The following is a 19,015-nucleotide window of genomic DNA, read 5'->3' as shown; positions in this document are numbered from 1 at the left end:
CGTACAAAGCATATCGATGTTAAATATCATTTTTGTTGTGATCTAGTAAGAGATAAAATTGTTAAGGTGCTGTATTTGCCAACAGCTGATATGCCAGCTGATATTCTTACTAAAAGTTTATGTTCAGCAAAACATTATAAATTTATGTTGCTTCTTGGCATAGTTTGTATAGAATAATTTTGTATATGATTGTTTAGTGAATATTGCGATAAGTAGGGGTGTTATTTTATATCGACAATATCACTCATATACGAACTATTTAGTAGCGACATGTAGGAAGATGTGTGTTAGGTTTTGATATGTTCGGTTTTTAAAATATAGTCTTTTGTTCTTGTCTATCAATCAAGCATTTTATTTTATTAGAAATACCTATACTTAGTAATATGTATCTAATTGAATATATTATGTAGGGTACATACTGATTGTAGGAAAACTTCAACAATACAGGATTAGTGCTGCTACATTTTACAAGAAATAGAGCGAGAAGACTATTTTTAATTTTATAACAAGAAGGTACATAGGTATTTCTTAAAACTTCAACACTAAGCATGTTCAAGTTGTAGACATAATAAAACAAGTGTTATTTTCCACATTCAATAGTTAAACTTTTCGTTAGTTTTAAAGAATCGTTAGTTTAATTTACCTCCATAAATGGACTACCTGACACTGAAATAATTTTTTAAATCGAACCGAAGTTTTCAGCTTTGAAATAATAGTCGATCGGTAAGTCTAGTACATATTATTATGTAGAAGTCAAACATACAATGAAAGCAAAGGAGCTGATACGAATCGGATGTCGGTCACAGTCGGCCGGCGAAAGTTCGCAGGGGCGAAAGTAACGGAACGAGTTGTTCCTCCCTTGCCTTAGATCCTGCGGTCTTGCTTGTTATTGACGAAGCATAATATATAAAAATATAGAAATATGTAAATATATAAAATATCTTCTAAAAGTTTATTTGTAATGTATAATTTGTATAACTACTTCTGTAGGTACAGACAAAAAAGGTGTTATGTAGACTGTAGTGCTACAAAATAGCGTGTATCAATGTATTTCTTATATTTATTTCTGATCTTCTACTAAAAAATATAGATTTAATGAAAAAAAATGTCCTTGCTAACCCTGCCTCAGGCTGAGAAGTATTTTTATAATTGTGTACAAGTGCAAAATGTCCAAACGAACAAATTAAAGTCAATTCAGCCATTCATGCCTGATAAGTGGTGTAACACAACTTTCTTTGATTAAAATCTAATATAAAGATTTGATAAAAACCTACTTCCATTTGTTGTACAAACAAAGCTGGGAATAAAGACAATGAATTCACTTGAATTTATTACAAAAACTAGCGGTCCGCCCCAGCTTCGCCCGTGGTACATATTTCGCAATAAAAGGTAGTCTATGTTCTTTCTCAGGGTCTAAAGATTATCTGTGCCCATCAAGTTATGTAAATTCATTAAGTTAAATTTCATCAAGGTCCAGTAGTTTATGCATGAAAACCATACATACATACATACAAACCTTTCCTCTTTATAATATTAGTATAGATACAGCATATCTCAAGAGTTATTCATATACTTTGTATTGAAAGTTAAATGCTTCCCACAGTAACAGAAATTTCATTAATTTCACTGTCACTCATATCAAAGCCATTTTAGTTTATACTTAGATTACAAAATAAAAGGCAGATAGAGCATGTCAATCGTCCATCGCCCTTGTCAAAGAAAATACGAAATCAAAAACGAATACGAAACTCCGTCAGTGCTATAGCGATTCTAGTGTCATGCAATACGTCAAAAGGGGTTTGATATTTTAGTAAAAAAATGCTGTCTTGTGATATTAAAACGCTGTAAAATTTGTTCCCGAAAACAAACAAAGAGATAAAACATCGTTTTACAGGTTTTCTGTAGATTATTTGGCTTATTTAATTTTGTATACAAATATTATTTTTACATATACGAAGGAATTCAAAACTTCAACGTATGCTGCCAGTATTTTGAAAATGAATTTGCCATTTTTATGGGTAAAACAGTAAAATGGTTAAAAGATCTACGGGGTAGTGCTGTTGGATTTTTCGATCGTGAATGTGATTATTTGTATAGTTAGTGCAATAAAGGTTCATGATCATTATTAGATTATTTTAATAAGTATTTTACATTTTTTTTGTTACTTTTATAAAAAGCGTCATAGTCGCGTTTCGCTCGCGATTTTATTCATGTGAACTCCATGATGCGTATGATGAAAATAAAATGTCCCGAATTCTCGACTAAAAACTACCGCTATTCGCATTCATGTTTTGAAAAATAAAAACTTTTTTTAATGTAATTTATTTAATAAAAAATTGAATAAAATGATTTTGTCCATATATAACTTTAGGAGATAGGTGCTTTATGTAACAAAATGTTTTTTACAATATTATAAAAAAAAATATCATAAACCCGAATTTATATTAAAATAAAAATTAAAACTTGACTGATAATTTATGTAGCCTACGTCATTACCACCACTACCTTCATAATTCAGATGATTGCAATGACACGTCACAACTCAAAATCGATCCAACAGTTAATACTGCAGGGCGTGTCAAAGAAATATTATACATACATACACTCGAAAAACATAACCCTCTTTCTTCCGTAGTCGGGTAAAAATTTGGGAAATTTTTAAATATCTGGTAACATTACACGCACACAGAAGCACCGTGTTCATACAGTGCAACGGCGAAATGACAGCACACATAGCTTTATAGAAATGACGATAAATAATTCGGTTTAGTTCGGCAACGCTCCATCTGTCTTTTATTTTGTAATCTAAGAGTTTATAATAATTATGTTATAATGTTGGTGTTAAAAACAATTATACTTAATTGCGCAGACCTGCTGAAGATTTTTAAATATATCAGATAGAGATAATACACAACATAAGGATAACAATTTACTTAAAATGAATGATTTAATTTTGATTTAATTTTAATATGAAATGCAATGCAAGAAATACCCTAAAGGAAAAATCCCAAATTAAAAAATAATGTTTGTAGTTTTTATATTCAAGCAACAACTTTTAAATACACAATGCTAACTAAAATCTCAGGTTACATCTTATTATATCTAGCAAAAAAATGCAGTTCATGAATCATGAAATGAAAGTAAGAATATGAAAATGCATGTTGAGGTAAGAATATCAAATATCAATATATAAATAAGTTTAACTTGACAATTTGTACATTGTACATGTATATGTTGTGGCCATATCATAGATTTTCCCACTTCATGAAATGCTTGATAATTTCATGAAATTATCGAGATGGCTACGACATAATATTATATAATATATGTACATAATATAATTTTGGCATGCCCTGGAGCTGAAAAGGCTTGTTGTATTTTATACTAGTGAAAATATATTTGTTCTAGTTGGGTTGGAATAGACTGGATACATTGAAGTACATATAATAAAATAGTCTGTTGTTTGGGTAATCTGCGGTTGATAACTATGGTACTATGACTGAACTAACCAAAACCTTATTGGATACCATTCACTAAAGCTAAATGTAAAATTGCGGAATTGCAGACCTGTGATAAATTAAAATCGATTGAGCTATGCTGAAAAGTTTTAAGCTATTTTGATCCAAGGTTAAAAAAACGCTATTTTTATACCCCTAATGTTGGTCTGACGGTTACGGTTCTATACTATCAACAGCCGCTAAATGTATGTCTGCTTATCTATTTTCATTTTAATAATATAATTGTTGCCGTTTCCTTTTGTGACTCACATAATTGTTAAAATAAGACCAATTATAACATTGTATGACTCAAGTATATAGAAGGTAGTTAATTAAAATTACTTAATTATAAAATCCATTTTGAAAACAAATCAAACTATTTTGATGTTTTAACTAGGGATGTAACGATACATGATTTTGCCGATACGATACCGATACCGATATTTGTAGTAATGTATCGGCGATACCGATACCGATACCGATATCGATGTCTTGGTAGAAAAATAAAGTGAATTATGCATAAAAAGTTACCAACATTTAACAGAGACAACTGTTAATCGTATTCTTTTAAATAAAAATGCCAAATCAAAAAACAACAAAACCATTTATTTTAGTATTATTATTTTACGAAGTCAGTTAAACTTTAAGTAATACACATACAATCAGTACCTAATAAAAGTTTACTATAAATTGGTAGAGTTTTTTCAGAAAACAAAGTGCGCACGCGCGGGCGGCCTCCCGCATCGTTCATTGGGCGCGGATTTTTTAATTATTTGATATCAAAAAAATTGGTTGTTTGTAAAGTAGGTTTACGATCGAGATGTTTACGTGATAACATAATGCAGTGGCAGCGCTCGAGATGAAACGGGAGATCGGTCCGTCTCTCTCTCGTTATACCTGCGATCGCGCTCGTGAGGTTTTGGTGTGACACAAGTTTATGAACATGTCTGATGTCACCCGACTAAAACGATTTTAAAAACGTTATCACGTTAAAAATTAAAAAAATTCAAAATTATTTCTTTCTTTCCTTTACATAAACAAATTTGTGATTTGAACACTCCTAGTAAGCAAAATATAAAATGCTTGTGTCAGGAGGTTCCGCTCTTCCTTAACACTATTACAGAAACAGAAATAAAACAATATGAATGAATACAATGCAAAAACATAAAAGAAAAGAAAGAATTTAATAAAAAAATATCGGTATCGGTTGATTTATTATTGGCGATACCGATATATCGGCTTGCCGATATATCGGCCGATATATCGGTATCGGTATCGTTACATCCCTAGTTTTAACTTAAAAATCTTATTTTTATTACTTGTTAATGACTGTTGGAAAACTAGCCTTCTTGTGTTCTGAATATTTTGAAATGATTTTTATTTATTTATTTAAAAAAGGCTTACCAACTAGATACATAATTTTTGGTTCAAACAATTCAATATTTACTTAAAATAAACATTAGTATTTACATATCTAAATTACAGGTAGGCAAATGATTAAGAGAAAGTTAACAAATTCAATAAAATGAAGGCTTTCATAAATAAAGAAGTCTATTTATTGTCCTATGCATATTGCAGAATAACAGGATTGCATTTGTAATAATATTATAATGTTTTGTAATAATAATCTATTATTCGAATTTGCTCAGTTGTAGAAAAGTAAACTTGCAATTTTGTGTTTTGTTTTTGAAAAGCAGTGAGAATTATTAATAACAACATTTTGCAATTACTATCTAATCTATTAATTTAAAACACTGAAATTTGTGTGAGAAACGGTTGTATCTGTTTATTTAATAATTTTAACTTGAATTCAAAGAATGTTTATGGAAAATTTCAATTTTAGGTATAATCTTAAATCTCAATATATCTTTGGAATAAATTAAGTATAAGGATGGATGTTATCACTTTTATGCAGTATATTGATAACTTATATTTTGTGATAGTGAGATAACAAAAAAAAACAAAGTTTCTGCAGTCTATGCAATGTTTACATACAATAGTTGTTATGCTATTGTGAAAAACTGAGACAGAATGTGCCGTTAGTGGACAGGTAATTTATTTTATATAATAACCTACACCTTACCTTACCTATCCTTTCCTGGCCAAGTTAAAGTCTAAATTATCTATGAATACTTGTTAAACTATGAAATATACAGCTATTTTCTAATATTGATACATAAAAATTAAAACCTTGGTAACCCATTTAACAAACTAAATATATAAAATGATCATCAATATTTATGATTATTAAAAGAAATAAAGCAAAATGCGTTATCAATTTCTTAGTACATTGATAGTCTAAATGACCTCTAAAGTATAGTTGGTTGCACAATGGCATATTTTTAACACTAAATAAAAAAATATATAGGTATGTATATATATATTAAATGAAATTATAAATGTATGATTGGTGGTATCAAGATATGGAGAGGGTAATTTATGGCGTATCTCAGTTTTCAATAAAATAATGACAACAAATCGAATTAAAATTTCTAATTAACTCGTATTTCTTGTTTCAAAAAGCCGTTTTCTATTACACGAGTCAGTAATCTCTATCATGTCTACAGGACTGGTTAAAATATAATATTCTTTATATTCATGCATATGTAAAGGCTAAAGATAAGGTGTTAGGTATTGTAAGAAATCTAATGTACTTGTAAACATACCTTTAGGCAATCATTGCCAACATGAAAGTTTTGCACGTACATAGTTATACGTAAATCACTGAAACACTAATAATAAACACTATTTCTTTGTCACAATCTACACGATATACACTTATTTTAGCCTGACCTGAACAAAACTAAGAAAATTCCACACCGATGGTATTCACAAGAACACAAATACTGCTCCGTGGTTACTACTTGCGAAACGATATGTCAATCTACGTCAAATTATTTAGAATTTATTATCATAAAACAATATTCACAACGTGCAACGTATGCACAGTTATAACACTATTAGTTGCCAACAGCGTACTTTATAACTTTTACTTTGTATTGTCACCTTTTCGATTTTATCAATCTGTAAATAAAAGTAGTATGCAATTCGACACACTACTGCGTTACGACCTATCGACAACTGGCTAATTTTTACAACTGTCAACTTGTACGAATATCACCACAGAATATCACGAACAAGTAGATAATACAGAGCATTTACGACAAAACAGACTATACTAAACGTTTGACAGTTTTAAGTTTTTGACAAATTATTTTATATTTTATTTAATCTTTCGTGCTCCTATTACTAATAAAAAAATCAAAGAAATTTTTAAAGGGCATTTTTTACAAAACATCTTTTTTCTTTCATCAATTAAAATTAATGACAATACATAGTGAATTTGTTAAACACACCAGGTTAAAACATATCAATTAATCTATACAAATATTAGGTATAAAGCTGAAGAATGTTTAAGGTTTTTTTGTTTGAACGCGCTAATCTCAGGAAATACTGGTCCGATTTGAAAATTTCTTTCGGTGTTAGATAGCCCATTTATCGAGGAAGTCTTATAGGCTATATATCAATACGCTAAGACCAACAGGAGCGGAGCAATGCAGGTGAAACCGCGGAGCACAGCTAGTGTAATATATATATATTCGTGATATATTCATTAATTTTTTATCGAGTGTTGCCGTGTATCGAAATTAATTACATTTTCCAACATTTATAAAACAGGTAAATAGTTATAGAGTTATATTGGGACTCTATTATTAAGAAAAATATAATATATAAATGACTCACAGAAATAACTTATCAACGTCTAGGACATGACTGCGTACTGTTACGCGGCGGGACCAATTTTAACATTGAGTTAATATGTACTTACTAATTTTTTTTGTGTTCGGGTAGATTCAAGAGTTGTTTAGATTTATTAAACCGATTAAACCGCCAGAACTATTAAACCGACTTCACTAATATTTACGTATGTAAATAGATTTAATCCACACATAGAAGTTTTTAATGAAGCATTATACCATCCTTGCATTGTTTACCCTCTGTTTTCGTTGTCTGTATCGAAGTCATCAAAATAAAACACAGCAAATAGTTATACTATTTTCATTTAACATCTACCATGTACCATTAAATGACTACATTAATTTAAATGTACAATAATTATGACTATCTAGTAGTTATAAACTGAAATTTCAAAAATTTACACAAAAATATAAATCAGAAGTACACTTCCAACAACAGTCACTTTTAAACACATACAATGCAATGTTCTGTTATGTCTAATTAATATCAGTCTTCTTATTTATTAACGAGCATGATGTAACTGGGCAAACTAAAAGGCCCTAGTCGAGATCTGATGTCAACTGCTCTCACGGAAAAATAATATTTATATCCAGACACAAACTGTGTTAGAGTACACGCCATAGGAAGAGGAAGCGCTTTGACGTCCCCGATTTTCTTCCATAAACTCGTGCTGGGCGGAGCTGCGGTCTCTTGATAGGCATAAATCTGGTAACTGGCTATGTTCTCATGATTGTCTTCATGATAACTGTCCAAATTCCAAGAAATTACTATGCCATTATCAACTTTTGACAGCGTTATTTCCGGAGCCGGCGGTATTAGCTTCCAGTTGGGAGGTTGGGACTGTTTCGCACCTTCGGGCAAAGGTGCCGGATGTAACGATACTTTTCGATACGATGTTTCTTTTTGAATAGGCGCTGGACCTCTTTGCCTTACGTCTGAAAAGGTAAATATTTGTTAAAATATTGCATACATTTTGAAACATACATTTTAAAAGAAGGATTGACAGATACGTACTGTGAGGGTTGATGGTTCTTAACATAAAGGTTTGACCTGGCCGCGTGTTCTGTCCTTGTCCTCCGCTTATTGGAATGTAAACTTTTCTGGGGCTATTAATGAGCGTCCCGAGTTGAGGACGTTGTGGTGCCATTAAATTCTGAGACGGAACAAGCCTTACAGATTGATTGTTTGAAGGTCTCGATATAACTTTTGGCGGTGGTTCGTCGTCAGTCAAATCAACAGTATCGTTAGGTATTTTAACTAAAGGTCTTTTTTCAGGCCTTTGTGCCGGTGATTTCTTTGCAGCAGGCGGCGCAGTAATTATTGTCTTATTGTTCGTTGTTGGAATTTGGTTAGTTGCTGGCGTATTACTTTTTACAGCAGAGCTTGCTGGGACTAATCTAGGAACGGGTATATTTTGTTGGGGTGGTTTTGGAGACCTAATTATTTGTGGTGGTAAGCCACGTATGGGCTTATTGACAGGACTTGGAGTGGTTGCATTATTTACAGTGGTTACACTGCTGTTTGTGATGTTGGTTTTCTTGTTTTTGTTCTTCTCTGACATTAACACCTGTATGCCAACCGAGCGGGATATCTTTAATGGTACTATTGGGGCATTTGAATTTTTCTTTAATTCTTCCTGAACCGACTTTAAAACAACTTGCAATGCGTGATTCTGCTTTGTTAGCATCTTTGTTTTGTTTTTATACTCCTCAATATTCTGTGACATTTTCTTTAATTGAGACTTTATCTCGCCGAGATTACCTCTGTCTACGACACTTTCAACAATTTTTAGGATGCAAAATTCTTCTAAATCACTTCGAGTCATTTCAGCGAGATTTTTCTTGCATGTAGAGACAAAGTTAGTGGGTAGCAGCGGCTTCGGAGACGAAATCTTCTGTTTGTTTTCTTCTTTATCAACAAGATCTGAGTCATGTTTCTTCATATCCGTTTTAATTTCATTTATAGGAATATCTGAAAAGTTAAGAAAATTATGTACTGTTTGTTATATTTACAGATATACAACAAAATTTGAGAAATCATATCTAAGCTTACTTAGCTAAGTAATGATCCTTACCTTTATCAATTGTTGAAGTATTATTCAAAGACTCTTCTTTTTTATCTTCAAAAATAGTATCATCTTTGTTTTCTATTTTTACTTCTTCTTTATTTTCGTGACTTATTTTAGGTGTATCATCGGGTTTTGTGCTATTCTCATCATCTATCAACATTATATCGTCATCATCGTCCTCTATATTTATACATTGCTTATTAGATTCTATGGAATTTTTATTACAATTTTCACCAGAAGATACTGTATCTTCATCATCAGATAAAATATCTAAAGATAACTTGCACTTCATGAAAGACTTTTTGGGTTCACTTGTTGAATTTTGATTATCGGGACGAGTTTCTGGTTTTAATTCAGTTTCAACTAGATTACTTTGCTTTTCATTTCCAGTCTTGTCTTCCTGTAAAGATGGAATATTTGAGCTTTTATTAGATACTTCATCCACTTGATTTTCAATTTCAACAGGACTTTCACAATCTTTCACATCTTTACACTCGCTGGGTATTTCACTTGCCCCCTCTTTGATCAGATCTATTTCCATTATTTCACTGTTCGCTTCAGTATCTTTCGATAAATAAATATCTTTAGCGTCTGTCTTTGCATCATCATCCTTTGGACTGGATGGGTTTTCTTTTTCTTGTTTTTCAATTTCAACAGGACTTTCACAATCTTTTACATCTTTACACTCGCTGGGTATTTCACTTGCCCCCTCTTTGAGCAGATCTATTTCCATTATTTCACTGTTCGCTTCAGTATCTTTCGGTAAAGAAATATCTTTAGCGTCTGTCTTTGCATCATCATCCTTTGGACTGGATGGGTTTTCTTTTTCTTGATTTTCAATTTCAACAGGACTTTCACAATCTTTTACATCTTTACACTCGCTGGGTATTTCACTAGCCCCCTCTTTGATCAGATCTATTTCCATTATTTCACTGTTCGCTTCAGTATCTTTCGGTAAAGAAATATCTTTAGCATCTGTCTTTGCATCATCATCCTTTGGACTGGATGGGTTTTCTTTATCTGTTGTATTTTCTTTATCTAACTGATTGTCATTGATGACATCTTCATTTGATGAGCTTACATCTGACTTCGTTTTATTGAAAAAGAAAGAAACTGTTTCTTCATCGCTCTGATTAGACTGCAAAGTGACATCTTCATTTTTTTTCTCATATTCCTCAATCGAGTTTTCGAGAATTTCATCTTGGTTTTCTACGGTACTTACATCTGGTTCTGTATCTATTTCAGTCTTATGATCGTCAGAATCCTTTTGAGAACTACCAACATTATTTAAATTATTAATTTCTTCATTGCTTGAGTTTTCCCCATTTTTATGTTCTGGGCAGATATTTTCACCGACTTGGTCATCTATAAGGTTACCTTTTAAAATTTCTTCATGCTCTAAATTACTTTGGAGATCATTATCAGTGTGGATATTTGCATCATTTATATTACTAGATTGATCTACAGTATTATCTATATCTGTTGCACTTTCTGCACATTCTTCGTCTTCTTTTTTATCAGTATTTTCAGCAGTTTGACTAGAAGCTGTATCAACAACAGATGTATTTTTTCCTTCTTCTACACTTAATTCGTTTTGGCCATTAACTTCTGATTTCTTAGTACTATCAATATCACTATTTTCGGTGCTTTTATCGGCTACAATGTTATCTACTTTCTCAATATTCTCTTTATTGCCGTTACCGTTAGATATGCTGTTGCTCAATTTTTCAATAATATTATCGGCGTTAAATTTTTCATTGATAGATTCTTTATCAATGAAGGCCATTTTTTTGTCAACACACGTTTCAGTTTCAGTATCAAAAATTAATTGCATTTTGCAGCATTTCCAGCGCCCTTCTCACGGAGATTAAATCTGAAATGAAAAAGGAAAATTATTATAATAAAATATAGCTACAAAATGATGACAGTAGACATAAAAATATGTAAGTACAAGAAATCATCCATATTCAAACATCGGGTCGCGTATTATTAATATGATAACGGCCGATAACCGATGCGAGACAAAACTTATTGAATATAGCGCCATCTATCGGGACTGTCAATTTCTACAAGAAACTACTTTGCGGCACATAGGGTGCGTCCAATAATAATACGACAAAGCGCAGACACCACTCCCAAACCCCAATGACCTCTTAAAATCGTGTCATATTAATTAATATATCAAAATATATAAATACATACGTTAATTGTAAGCAGGAAATTGTTTTAATTAACAAATGAACCGCAATAAGAAAATAATAACCCCAATAAAATCTTAAGTTTCTCTTTTCAAATATAATATAGACGTACAATTATTATTATTGAAGAGTTAAAATCGTTTTATAAAATAATCATAAGTCAAAGAAATATACAACAATATCAAATAGAAGCTGTCACAAATGGAATTGGATTGGTCACAACTCAAAGCTCCGAAGAGAATCATATTTCAAGCTTTTTCAAAATATAAGTTCCAATTCAAGGAAAACACAAACACAGGCTTCCTAAACAGTTCTGACGGAGAATAATGATACCAGAGGCCAAGATATTTGGGAAAACATGAGATATTAAAAGGAAGGTTGCGTTTATTGCCAGCATAGCACGTGAACCCCCTTCCTGGAGAAAAGGACATAGGACAATCAATACACACGTTTTAAGGGTTAGTTTGTAATTTATTTACACTATATGAATATATGATAAATGTCTGCATGCGTTTATAGATACTCATGTAAAGCGCATTCGTCGATTACTTATACAAAAGTACATACTTAATAGTTAAAAAAATAAATAAGTTATAGCTAAAAAATCTTATCTTCTCCAATCAAAATCGTAAAATGGTTCATCAGCTATAATTATCGCATTTTTCAAGTAAAAAGACGGAAACTGAAATGGGTAAGCAATTCATCTCTTTAATAGGCATGACGACAGTACCCATAAATGATCGTATTAGTGTTTTTAAGGGAAAATGTATAATATATAAATTACATATAGTGACTTAGAAATCTTAAAAACATTAAGATTAATGAGATTATCAATAAAATAAAACATTGAAATACTGCAGGTGGCCATTTTGACTAAAACACGCGTGACGTCACGCTTAAGTAAACAACTCACGTCAGATGTTTTTTGTTGTTATGAATATGTTGAGAATACGCATTTTTATTTATCGATGCGGCTACCGCAGACCGCACAGTGCGCATAGAAATGAATATTACGTACATAATTGTGCTTGCGGTCAGCCGGACGGCTACCCGCAATGCGGCTACCCGCATAGTGCGTATACGCTCTTAGACCAGAATGAAACTTGTTTACAGGCATTTCCAAATGTATACAAAATTACTAAAGTGGCGGATAGCTAAAAGCTAAAAAGTTTTCTAAAAACGAAAAACAACAAAAAAATATTTTTTTATAGTTGTAGCAGGGAATCTAAATGACAGTGAGCATGAATAAATAAAAAAATATATATGCTATCTTCCGTCCACGTCATTTCTTGGAACGTCATGTTAGTTCAAAATTAAATTAAAAAAAAAGAGCGTGTGTGCCCAGCACACGTGTCAGAAGAGAAACTTCTTTGGCAAGATTCAAAGATACCTAAATCGTTGCCTTACTCCACGATGTGACGGTACCGCCGTGACGCAGCCTTGAAATTTTACTCTAAACGCGCCTAAAGAAGTTTCACTTCAAAGATCACAATGAGAAATCAAATCAAATTTAGAAGATTTTTTAAACATGATAACTTATGATACGAATTTCATTATTTTGATCGATAGCGGGTAGTCACTTTTCAAAACAAACTGCTTTATTTTTCACAGGAAATGCGTAGTTTTTGTGAAAATCGAAAATGATAATTATTTTTTTAAGGTTATTGACGTGACAACGTCTTATAATTCGATAAACCCGGCACGCACGAAAAAACATGACTCATGCGGCGTTACCTCGCTCTGAGGCGTTCCATGTAAGGCTTGAAGTGCAAGCTAGAACGCGGAACGAGCGACAAAGAAGCACAATCGGACGTTGTCACGTTCAACTATCGTCAGTAAACCGACTTTACAGACAATTAAATTTTTTTTTGTACTGAAAATAAAATTTAAATAAAATCTTGAGCCATTGTCGTATCAAAACTTCTAGTTATCTCGCGCACAGATACTACAAATTACAATAGCCAATTACTCACAATATTATGACCTTAATATTTCTGTATCACTATCGCCGTATAAAATTCCATCTGTTCATAATTATATAGTGCTCCTTACCGACATAATCTAGTTAGTTCTTAAAAAGGTAATAATTTTCAGATGAGACTCATAAAATTAATACATATTTTGACAAATTCTAATGGTTGCTATGGCAACGCGATTGAAAATCAAAACGTCAAAGTGACATCACAAATGCAAGGATGCCATCAAAGGATCATAGCCTAGTCTGGATGCCAAGAGCTTACTATTTATTTTTATAAAATAACACATTTTTTACACGCTTTTATTAACTACACCTGTATGTTTGTTTGCAATCGACTCCTTTAGACTTGATTATGACCAACTCTTAACCATCATATTTAATTCAAACTGTGCAGTGTGCACTGTGCACACTTATTATGGGTGGTAATACGATAATTGCAGAGGTTAAGTATGTTTTTTTAAACTATTGATTATTTTTTTCTGGGATTTTCATGAATAATATGATTGCTGAAGCTACAAGCTGGAATTACAAAACCTAATGGATATGATAATTACTTACGAAAAAATCTATAGCTATTTAAATCACATTGAAGGTTAACTTAGATGATAAAATCGATTTGAATGATTCAATGAAACTGAAACCGAAAACGATCACTTTTAATTACGATTGATATAGGTAGTAGTAACTATTCCTATACCTAAATAGACTTAATTTTTTACAATAACTTCCCCCTTCTTCCTTATCATAAGATTAGGAGTATTTTTCGAGATCAACGAATAATATTATTTTAACCTTCCCTGATAAAACATTCGTGACCAATGTCTGCCACTCTTCATTTAATTCCTTTAGTATCTTTGAAATAAAATGTCATTAACCTCGTTATTGTAGTGGTCTTAAGATTTGATACTTATTTATAACTCCTAGCTCCTATTTATCTTCTGAAATGATTAAAAACACTAGATTTTTTAAAGGTGATACCTAATAAAAATATAACATCGAGGCCAGGTGGGATCGTGAGACCAAAGATTGACAAGTCTCCACGCTCAGTTAGGTTGTAGAAATGAAAAATGACTTGAAAAATTAATGTAATCGCATAATATAATGTCATATCAGACCACAAAATGGCGGTCAGAGTTCCATGACGTTCTGCGGCGGAATTACGAATTACATTTCCGAAACAGCTAGCTATAGCACTGATGAACGGAGTAAGCGGCCAGTGCCACGGAAGTCTGGGCGTCACGCTCTCGCAAGCGACGCAGACGGTTAGATAGAGGGAGATGGCTAGCGTTCGCTCATTGCGCGCGAGCGAAATTAAAATCCAAGTTGAAGGGAAGGCCTGGCACCTATTGAACGCTAACCAAGAGTCAAAACCTGTTATGCTGCAGAACTTGCACGTTTATGTTGTTGGTGCAGCTGATAGTTTATCACCAGCCAAATGAATAAATAGATAGGGCGATAATAACCACACGCGTGTAATAGATAGGTAAATATAGAACCATAACATTTGATAAAATACTTTCTTGTCACCGTTCTACTTGTATAGGTACAGCAGAAAAAGGAAGATGTAAAAAAACACGTCATTGTTTCAATATCAAATCGCATACTTAATAATTTGCATAAACAATAGGCCAAGCTCATTTACAAAAAAAAATAAAATAATTAAGTACAAGAAATTCCATGTAGTTATTCATGCAACGAAGAACATCTGAACATTCGCAGAATGTAAAAAAATATATGTCAAGTTTAACAATGGTACCCTAACGGAACGGAACGAACCCGGCATTCAATTTGACAGATGACGTAGACCAAAAAAAATCCTATCCGTGTCAAAAATACACATTACACAGCGAATCGGAGCGAAGATTAAAGAGCTACTTATGTAGTTATCTTAATATTGTACACAAACATTGTGCCGTAATCATACACGCAGTACGTTAAAAAAATCTATTTAGGTAGGTAGGTGCCTATGTTAAGTTTAACAATGGTGTGTTCACGGAACCCAAAATGTACCCGGCGATTAATATGATAGCTGGTGTAGAACAAGAACAAAAAATAGCGGTATCTCTAAAATCCAAGCGGATACCTAGTTTACTAGCGAGGGGGGCAGATACATAGTTTCTATGGTTATAGTAACAATAAACAAAGTGTTTAAAAATGAAAAACGATCATTTTTAAATATTTTGAAAAAGCTAGAAAAGTGAAAAAAAATAAATAAATAGGTACTTATCTAACATAAAAATATAAATGAGCGTAAAAATGATCAATCTATAAATCTTACATTTCTTATGATTAGTGTCAAACAATTTCCAAAAATACATCAAAATGGTTGAAAACAAAATACGCAAAACCAACAAAAAAAAAACAAAAAAATGTCATAGAGCATCCAAATAAAAAAACAAATTAAATTACAACTTACATATACTATAATACTTTACAAGTACTGACTACATATCTTAAAACATAAATAATAATAAAAAATATCGAGAACCCACCTAATTATTCGAGAAGAGACTCCAGAAGAAGAATTAAGAAGATAAACAACCACGCGAAACAAGCACTCCGTATTGCGGCTCACACATTACTGACGTTAGCAGAAAGAGAAAGAAGAAAATGGCCGCCGCCATGTAGCGCCACAGAAAGTGGCAAATAATAGAACTAAAATGTACAGACTAGGTTGCGTGTAGAGAAAGCCAGGTTCCGATCAACAACGTGCGGCGCGTGCGAAAGCGGGACGGCGCGCCGGTTCACTCTAAAAGCGACGTGAAACAAAAAACCCAGTATGACAGCGAATCAACAGAACGCTGTGTAGACTCATTACTCTATGTCTCTCGAGTATTATGTCAATGTATATTATCGCGAGGTCAAATTACGGAGTGTGTATTCTCATTCTCTTGCGTTCTACTTTTCAATGCTTCTCGTGTACAATAAGACACAAAAGAATAATGGTCTAGTAAATATCGGGTTATTTAGCTCAAAATAATTTTGTACCTAACTCTTCTGGGCACTAACGCTTTAAATGTAGATTATGGTCATATAAAATAATTTAATATGCGATTAGACAAGATATTGTAATTAAAAATGTATCATAAAATAAAAGTTTTAGGAATCCTAATTGACCTTATCGAAGAAGATAATTTTTGGTAATCAATGTGTAAATAAAAAAGTCGTAATGTTATGGAATTTGTGAACTGCAGCATTTAATATAAAATGGAGTTTTGCACAAAAAGCGTTTCGAGATCATGCGACGTTGCCGCACTGACCTGCCGCGGCGTGTGTGACGCACGAAGGCAGGCGTAGAAAACCGACCCGCGCCGAAGTGTGTTGGCTCATTTAGAATGACTACTAAAATAGATTCTACTCAAAGTTACGTCAAAATTATCTTTCTGCGTAACAAAAACGTGTATTCTTTGTATCCCGTAGTAACTTTTTTTGTAGAAAGGTAATACTTATCTAGTTTTTAAAGTATCGACCTACTTATATTTATTTTATTAACATTTAACATGTCTGGGTTCATGACAATGTAGTAAGTACATAGAGGTTGTAAAAAAAAAACCTACCTACTCTTTTCCTCTCTTTAAATCAGTAAAAATGACATTTGCATACCTAGCACGACACTTACAATACAACTAAAACAAGTTAAAACCTGTTAAAATTGGTATGAGTGGGTTAATACTAAAATATTTTTATCGGATAAACAACATTTAAGTTTAAGTGGATAAATGTGTGTGCTAAATAAATTATTCGCTAAATGTCAATTTCAGAACATCTCTAATTCATGTGTTCTTATCCAGCACAATATCATTCCTGTTATCAAGCTCATTGATGTTCTGTGGTCAAACTGATACAAAGTCCCTTTCGATTACATTGCGGCTATAGCTACAAGAGGAATTAGAAAACGCAACTACAGCCCAGCAATGGTTTATGAACAATCTTTTTTAACCACTGAATATCAAACTGTGTTATGTGTACAGAATTACCGACAGGCGCGGAGAGGATTAAAGTTTATTTTATTTTTCGATTTATTTATGCTGATTTTTATATCATTTTTCTTGAATTGTGAAATCTTACTTAATTAAGTATTGTATTATTTTAACATGCGCAGTTTTTAAAGAAGGGGCTTTTTTATTAAATTTAATGTAAGTACTATGATTAAAAATTATTAAGTTACAAATTTTCGAAAAATCGTTTTAGCTATTTCTTAGTTTTTTAGAATAAGTAACTACCTATACAGAAATAAAGCGTGATTTTAATTAAAAAAATCATACGATGATGATGTAACTACACAATATCAAAAATGCGATAAGAAATTGTAGGTTACAAAATTTAATAATTGTAAAATGTAATTCAATGCATAATATTTCTTAACACGCTGACTGTCACAGAATCAATACGCTACTACAATCTGTGCTACTACTCAAATTACATCTATTAATTAGTATAGTTAAATAATAGGTACATAATAATAAATAAATATACTCATGTAGTCATGTACCTACACACAAAATGTGTGTGTGCAATTTTGTGTGCAATCTTTCGGTTTTGGTGCCATTGGCCCAATGACATTGTGTGTGTTCAATAGTCAGCACAGTTATGGACTCAGCAGAACGGCAACCACGCAACGCGCAAGTACATCGTGTTTGCCTGAACTGCCGGTATTCGATCAGTGCGATGTTGCCGCGTTTCCGTTCTTCCCACTGCCAATTGCCAATTGATATTTATTTATATTGAATTTATTCCATGGTTTTGTAACCATGTTGATATTCTTCGAGCTTCTTTTCTGTGTCTCTATTCAGAATCAGTTACTGCATGTTCCATTTTAATTAAATTTCACCTAATCTTGAAATTCATCATTACATTCAATAAAATGCCCAATGGAATTTGCCGCGTGACAATCCATAATATGGTCGTGCTAATGATTTCGCCATTTTGGTTTAGAGGAGATCTTTTTGATCGTTTTGGTTTGTTTAATAATCTGTTTTATATTATAATTTTTATGGAAGACATATTATGTAAGAATTAACTAATTTCTGAATATTCCTGCTTTCCAGAGTAGGTAAACATAGTTATATCGCGAGAAATAGACTAGTCACTCAGGCATGTACAGAAAAATCCATATTCGCAGACAATGCGCCTAGCCAGAATTAGCCTAGCTTGACAGAATTTATAAAATATTTATTGCAGAAGTTCAGACACCTGCAACCCGCCAGCCGATTAGTAAATTCCAGGAGTAATCTAAAGTCTGAAAAAAAACTTGATTATTGACTCACCAATATTATCCAGCTTCCAGGTGTTGTAATCAGGAATTCCAGACGCACGCGAAGTTTCTCGAAGAAAGGAAGGTGAATGAATGCGGAGTCGTGCGCCGGTTCTGTATTCGAGCGGCAGTCCGCCATTTTGTAGACTTGCCACGCGAGATAGAGCGGGATAGATATATTAAATTCACTTCTCGTTGATAACTCTCTACGAAAAATCATTATCCACTTCTCTACCGTCTACCTATCTAAACTCCCTTCTT

At 32.5% G+C, this 19,015-nt stretch overlaps 2 protein-coding genes across 5 annotated transcripts in view; both read right to left on the bottom strand.

Annotated features, from left to right (window-relative positions):
* LOC149903825 (uncharacterized) overlaps positions 1 to 6,587 on the bottom strand; it is a 113,565-nt gene extending 106,978 nt beyond the window's left edge. Inside the window, exons 1-2 of one of the 3 annotated variants that reach the window (XM_090108297.1) lie at positions 6,504 to 6,554; positions 6,164 to 6,300 (exon numbers count right to left, since the gene is read on the bottom strand). The gene's annotated coding sequence lies outside the window, so the exon portion shown is untranslated. Of the gene's footprint in view, positions 1 to 6,163 lie in introns of all 3 variants that reach the window. The other 2 variants (XM_090108296.1, XM_090108295.1) reach the window with 2 other exon arrangements.
* A 955-nt stretch (positions 6,588 to 7,542) lies between these two features.
* On the bottom strand, positions 7,543 to 19,015 carry wde (Fibronectin-III type domain-containing protein windei). Of its 2 annotated transcripts, none has more exons than XM_090107785.1 (4): positions 18,768 to 19,015; positions 9,331 to 11,197; positions 8,271 to 9,227; positions 7,543 to 8,191 (listed from the first exon to the last, which is right to left on the bottom strand). In XM_090107785.1, exons 2-4 carry the CDS (start codon positions 11,156 to 11,158, stop codon positions 7,752 to 7,754), a joined length of 3,225 nt encoding a protein of 1,074 aa, XP_089963911.1. In that variant the 5' UTR covers positions 11,159 to 11,197; positions 18,768 to 19,015; the 3' UTR covers positions 7,543 to 7,751. The 2 variants fall into 2 exon arrangements, with proteins under 2 accessions (XP_089963911.1, XP_089963912.1); XM_090107786.1 differs by lacking the exon at positions 18,768 to 19,015 and adding an exon at positions 15,993 to 16,104.

This window comes from Colias eurytheme, chromosome 12 (genome assembly GCF_061535395.1).
Source record: "Colias eurytheme isolate Ceu_HAF_F1 chromosome 12, ilColEury1 Martin Lab GWU primary, whole genome shotgun sequence".
In the NCBI taxonomy this organism is placed as follows: domain Eukaryota; kingdom Metazoa; phylum Arthropoda; class Insecta; order Lepidoptera; family Pieridae; genus Colias; species Colias eurytheme.
The sequence above is the reverse complement of the archived record's forward strand: the minus strand, read 5'-3'. Positions and strand labels throughout refer to the sequence as shown.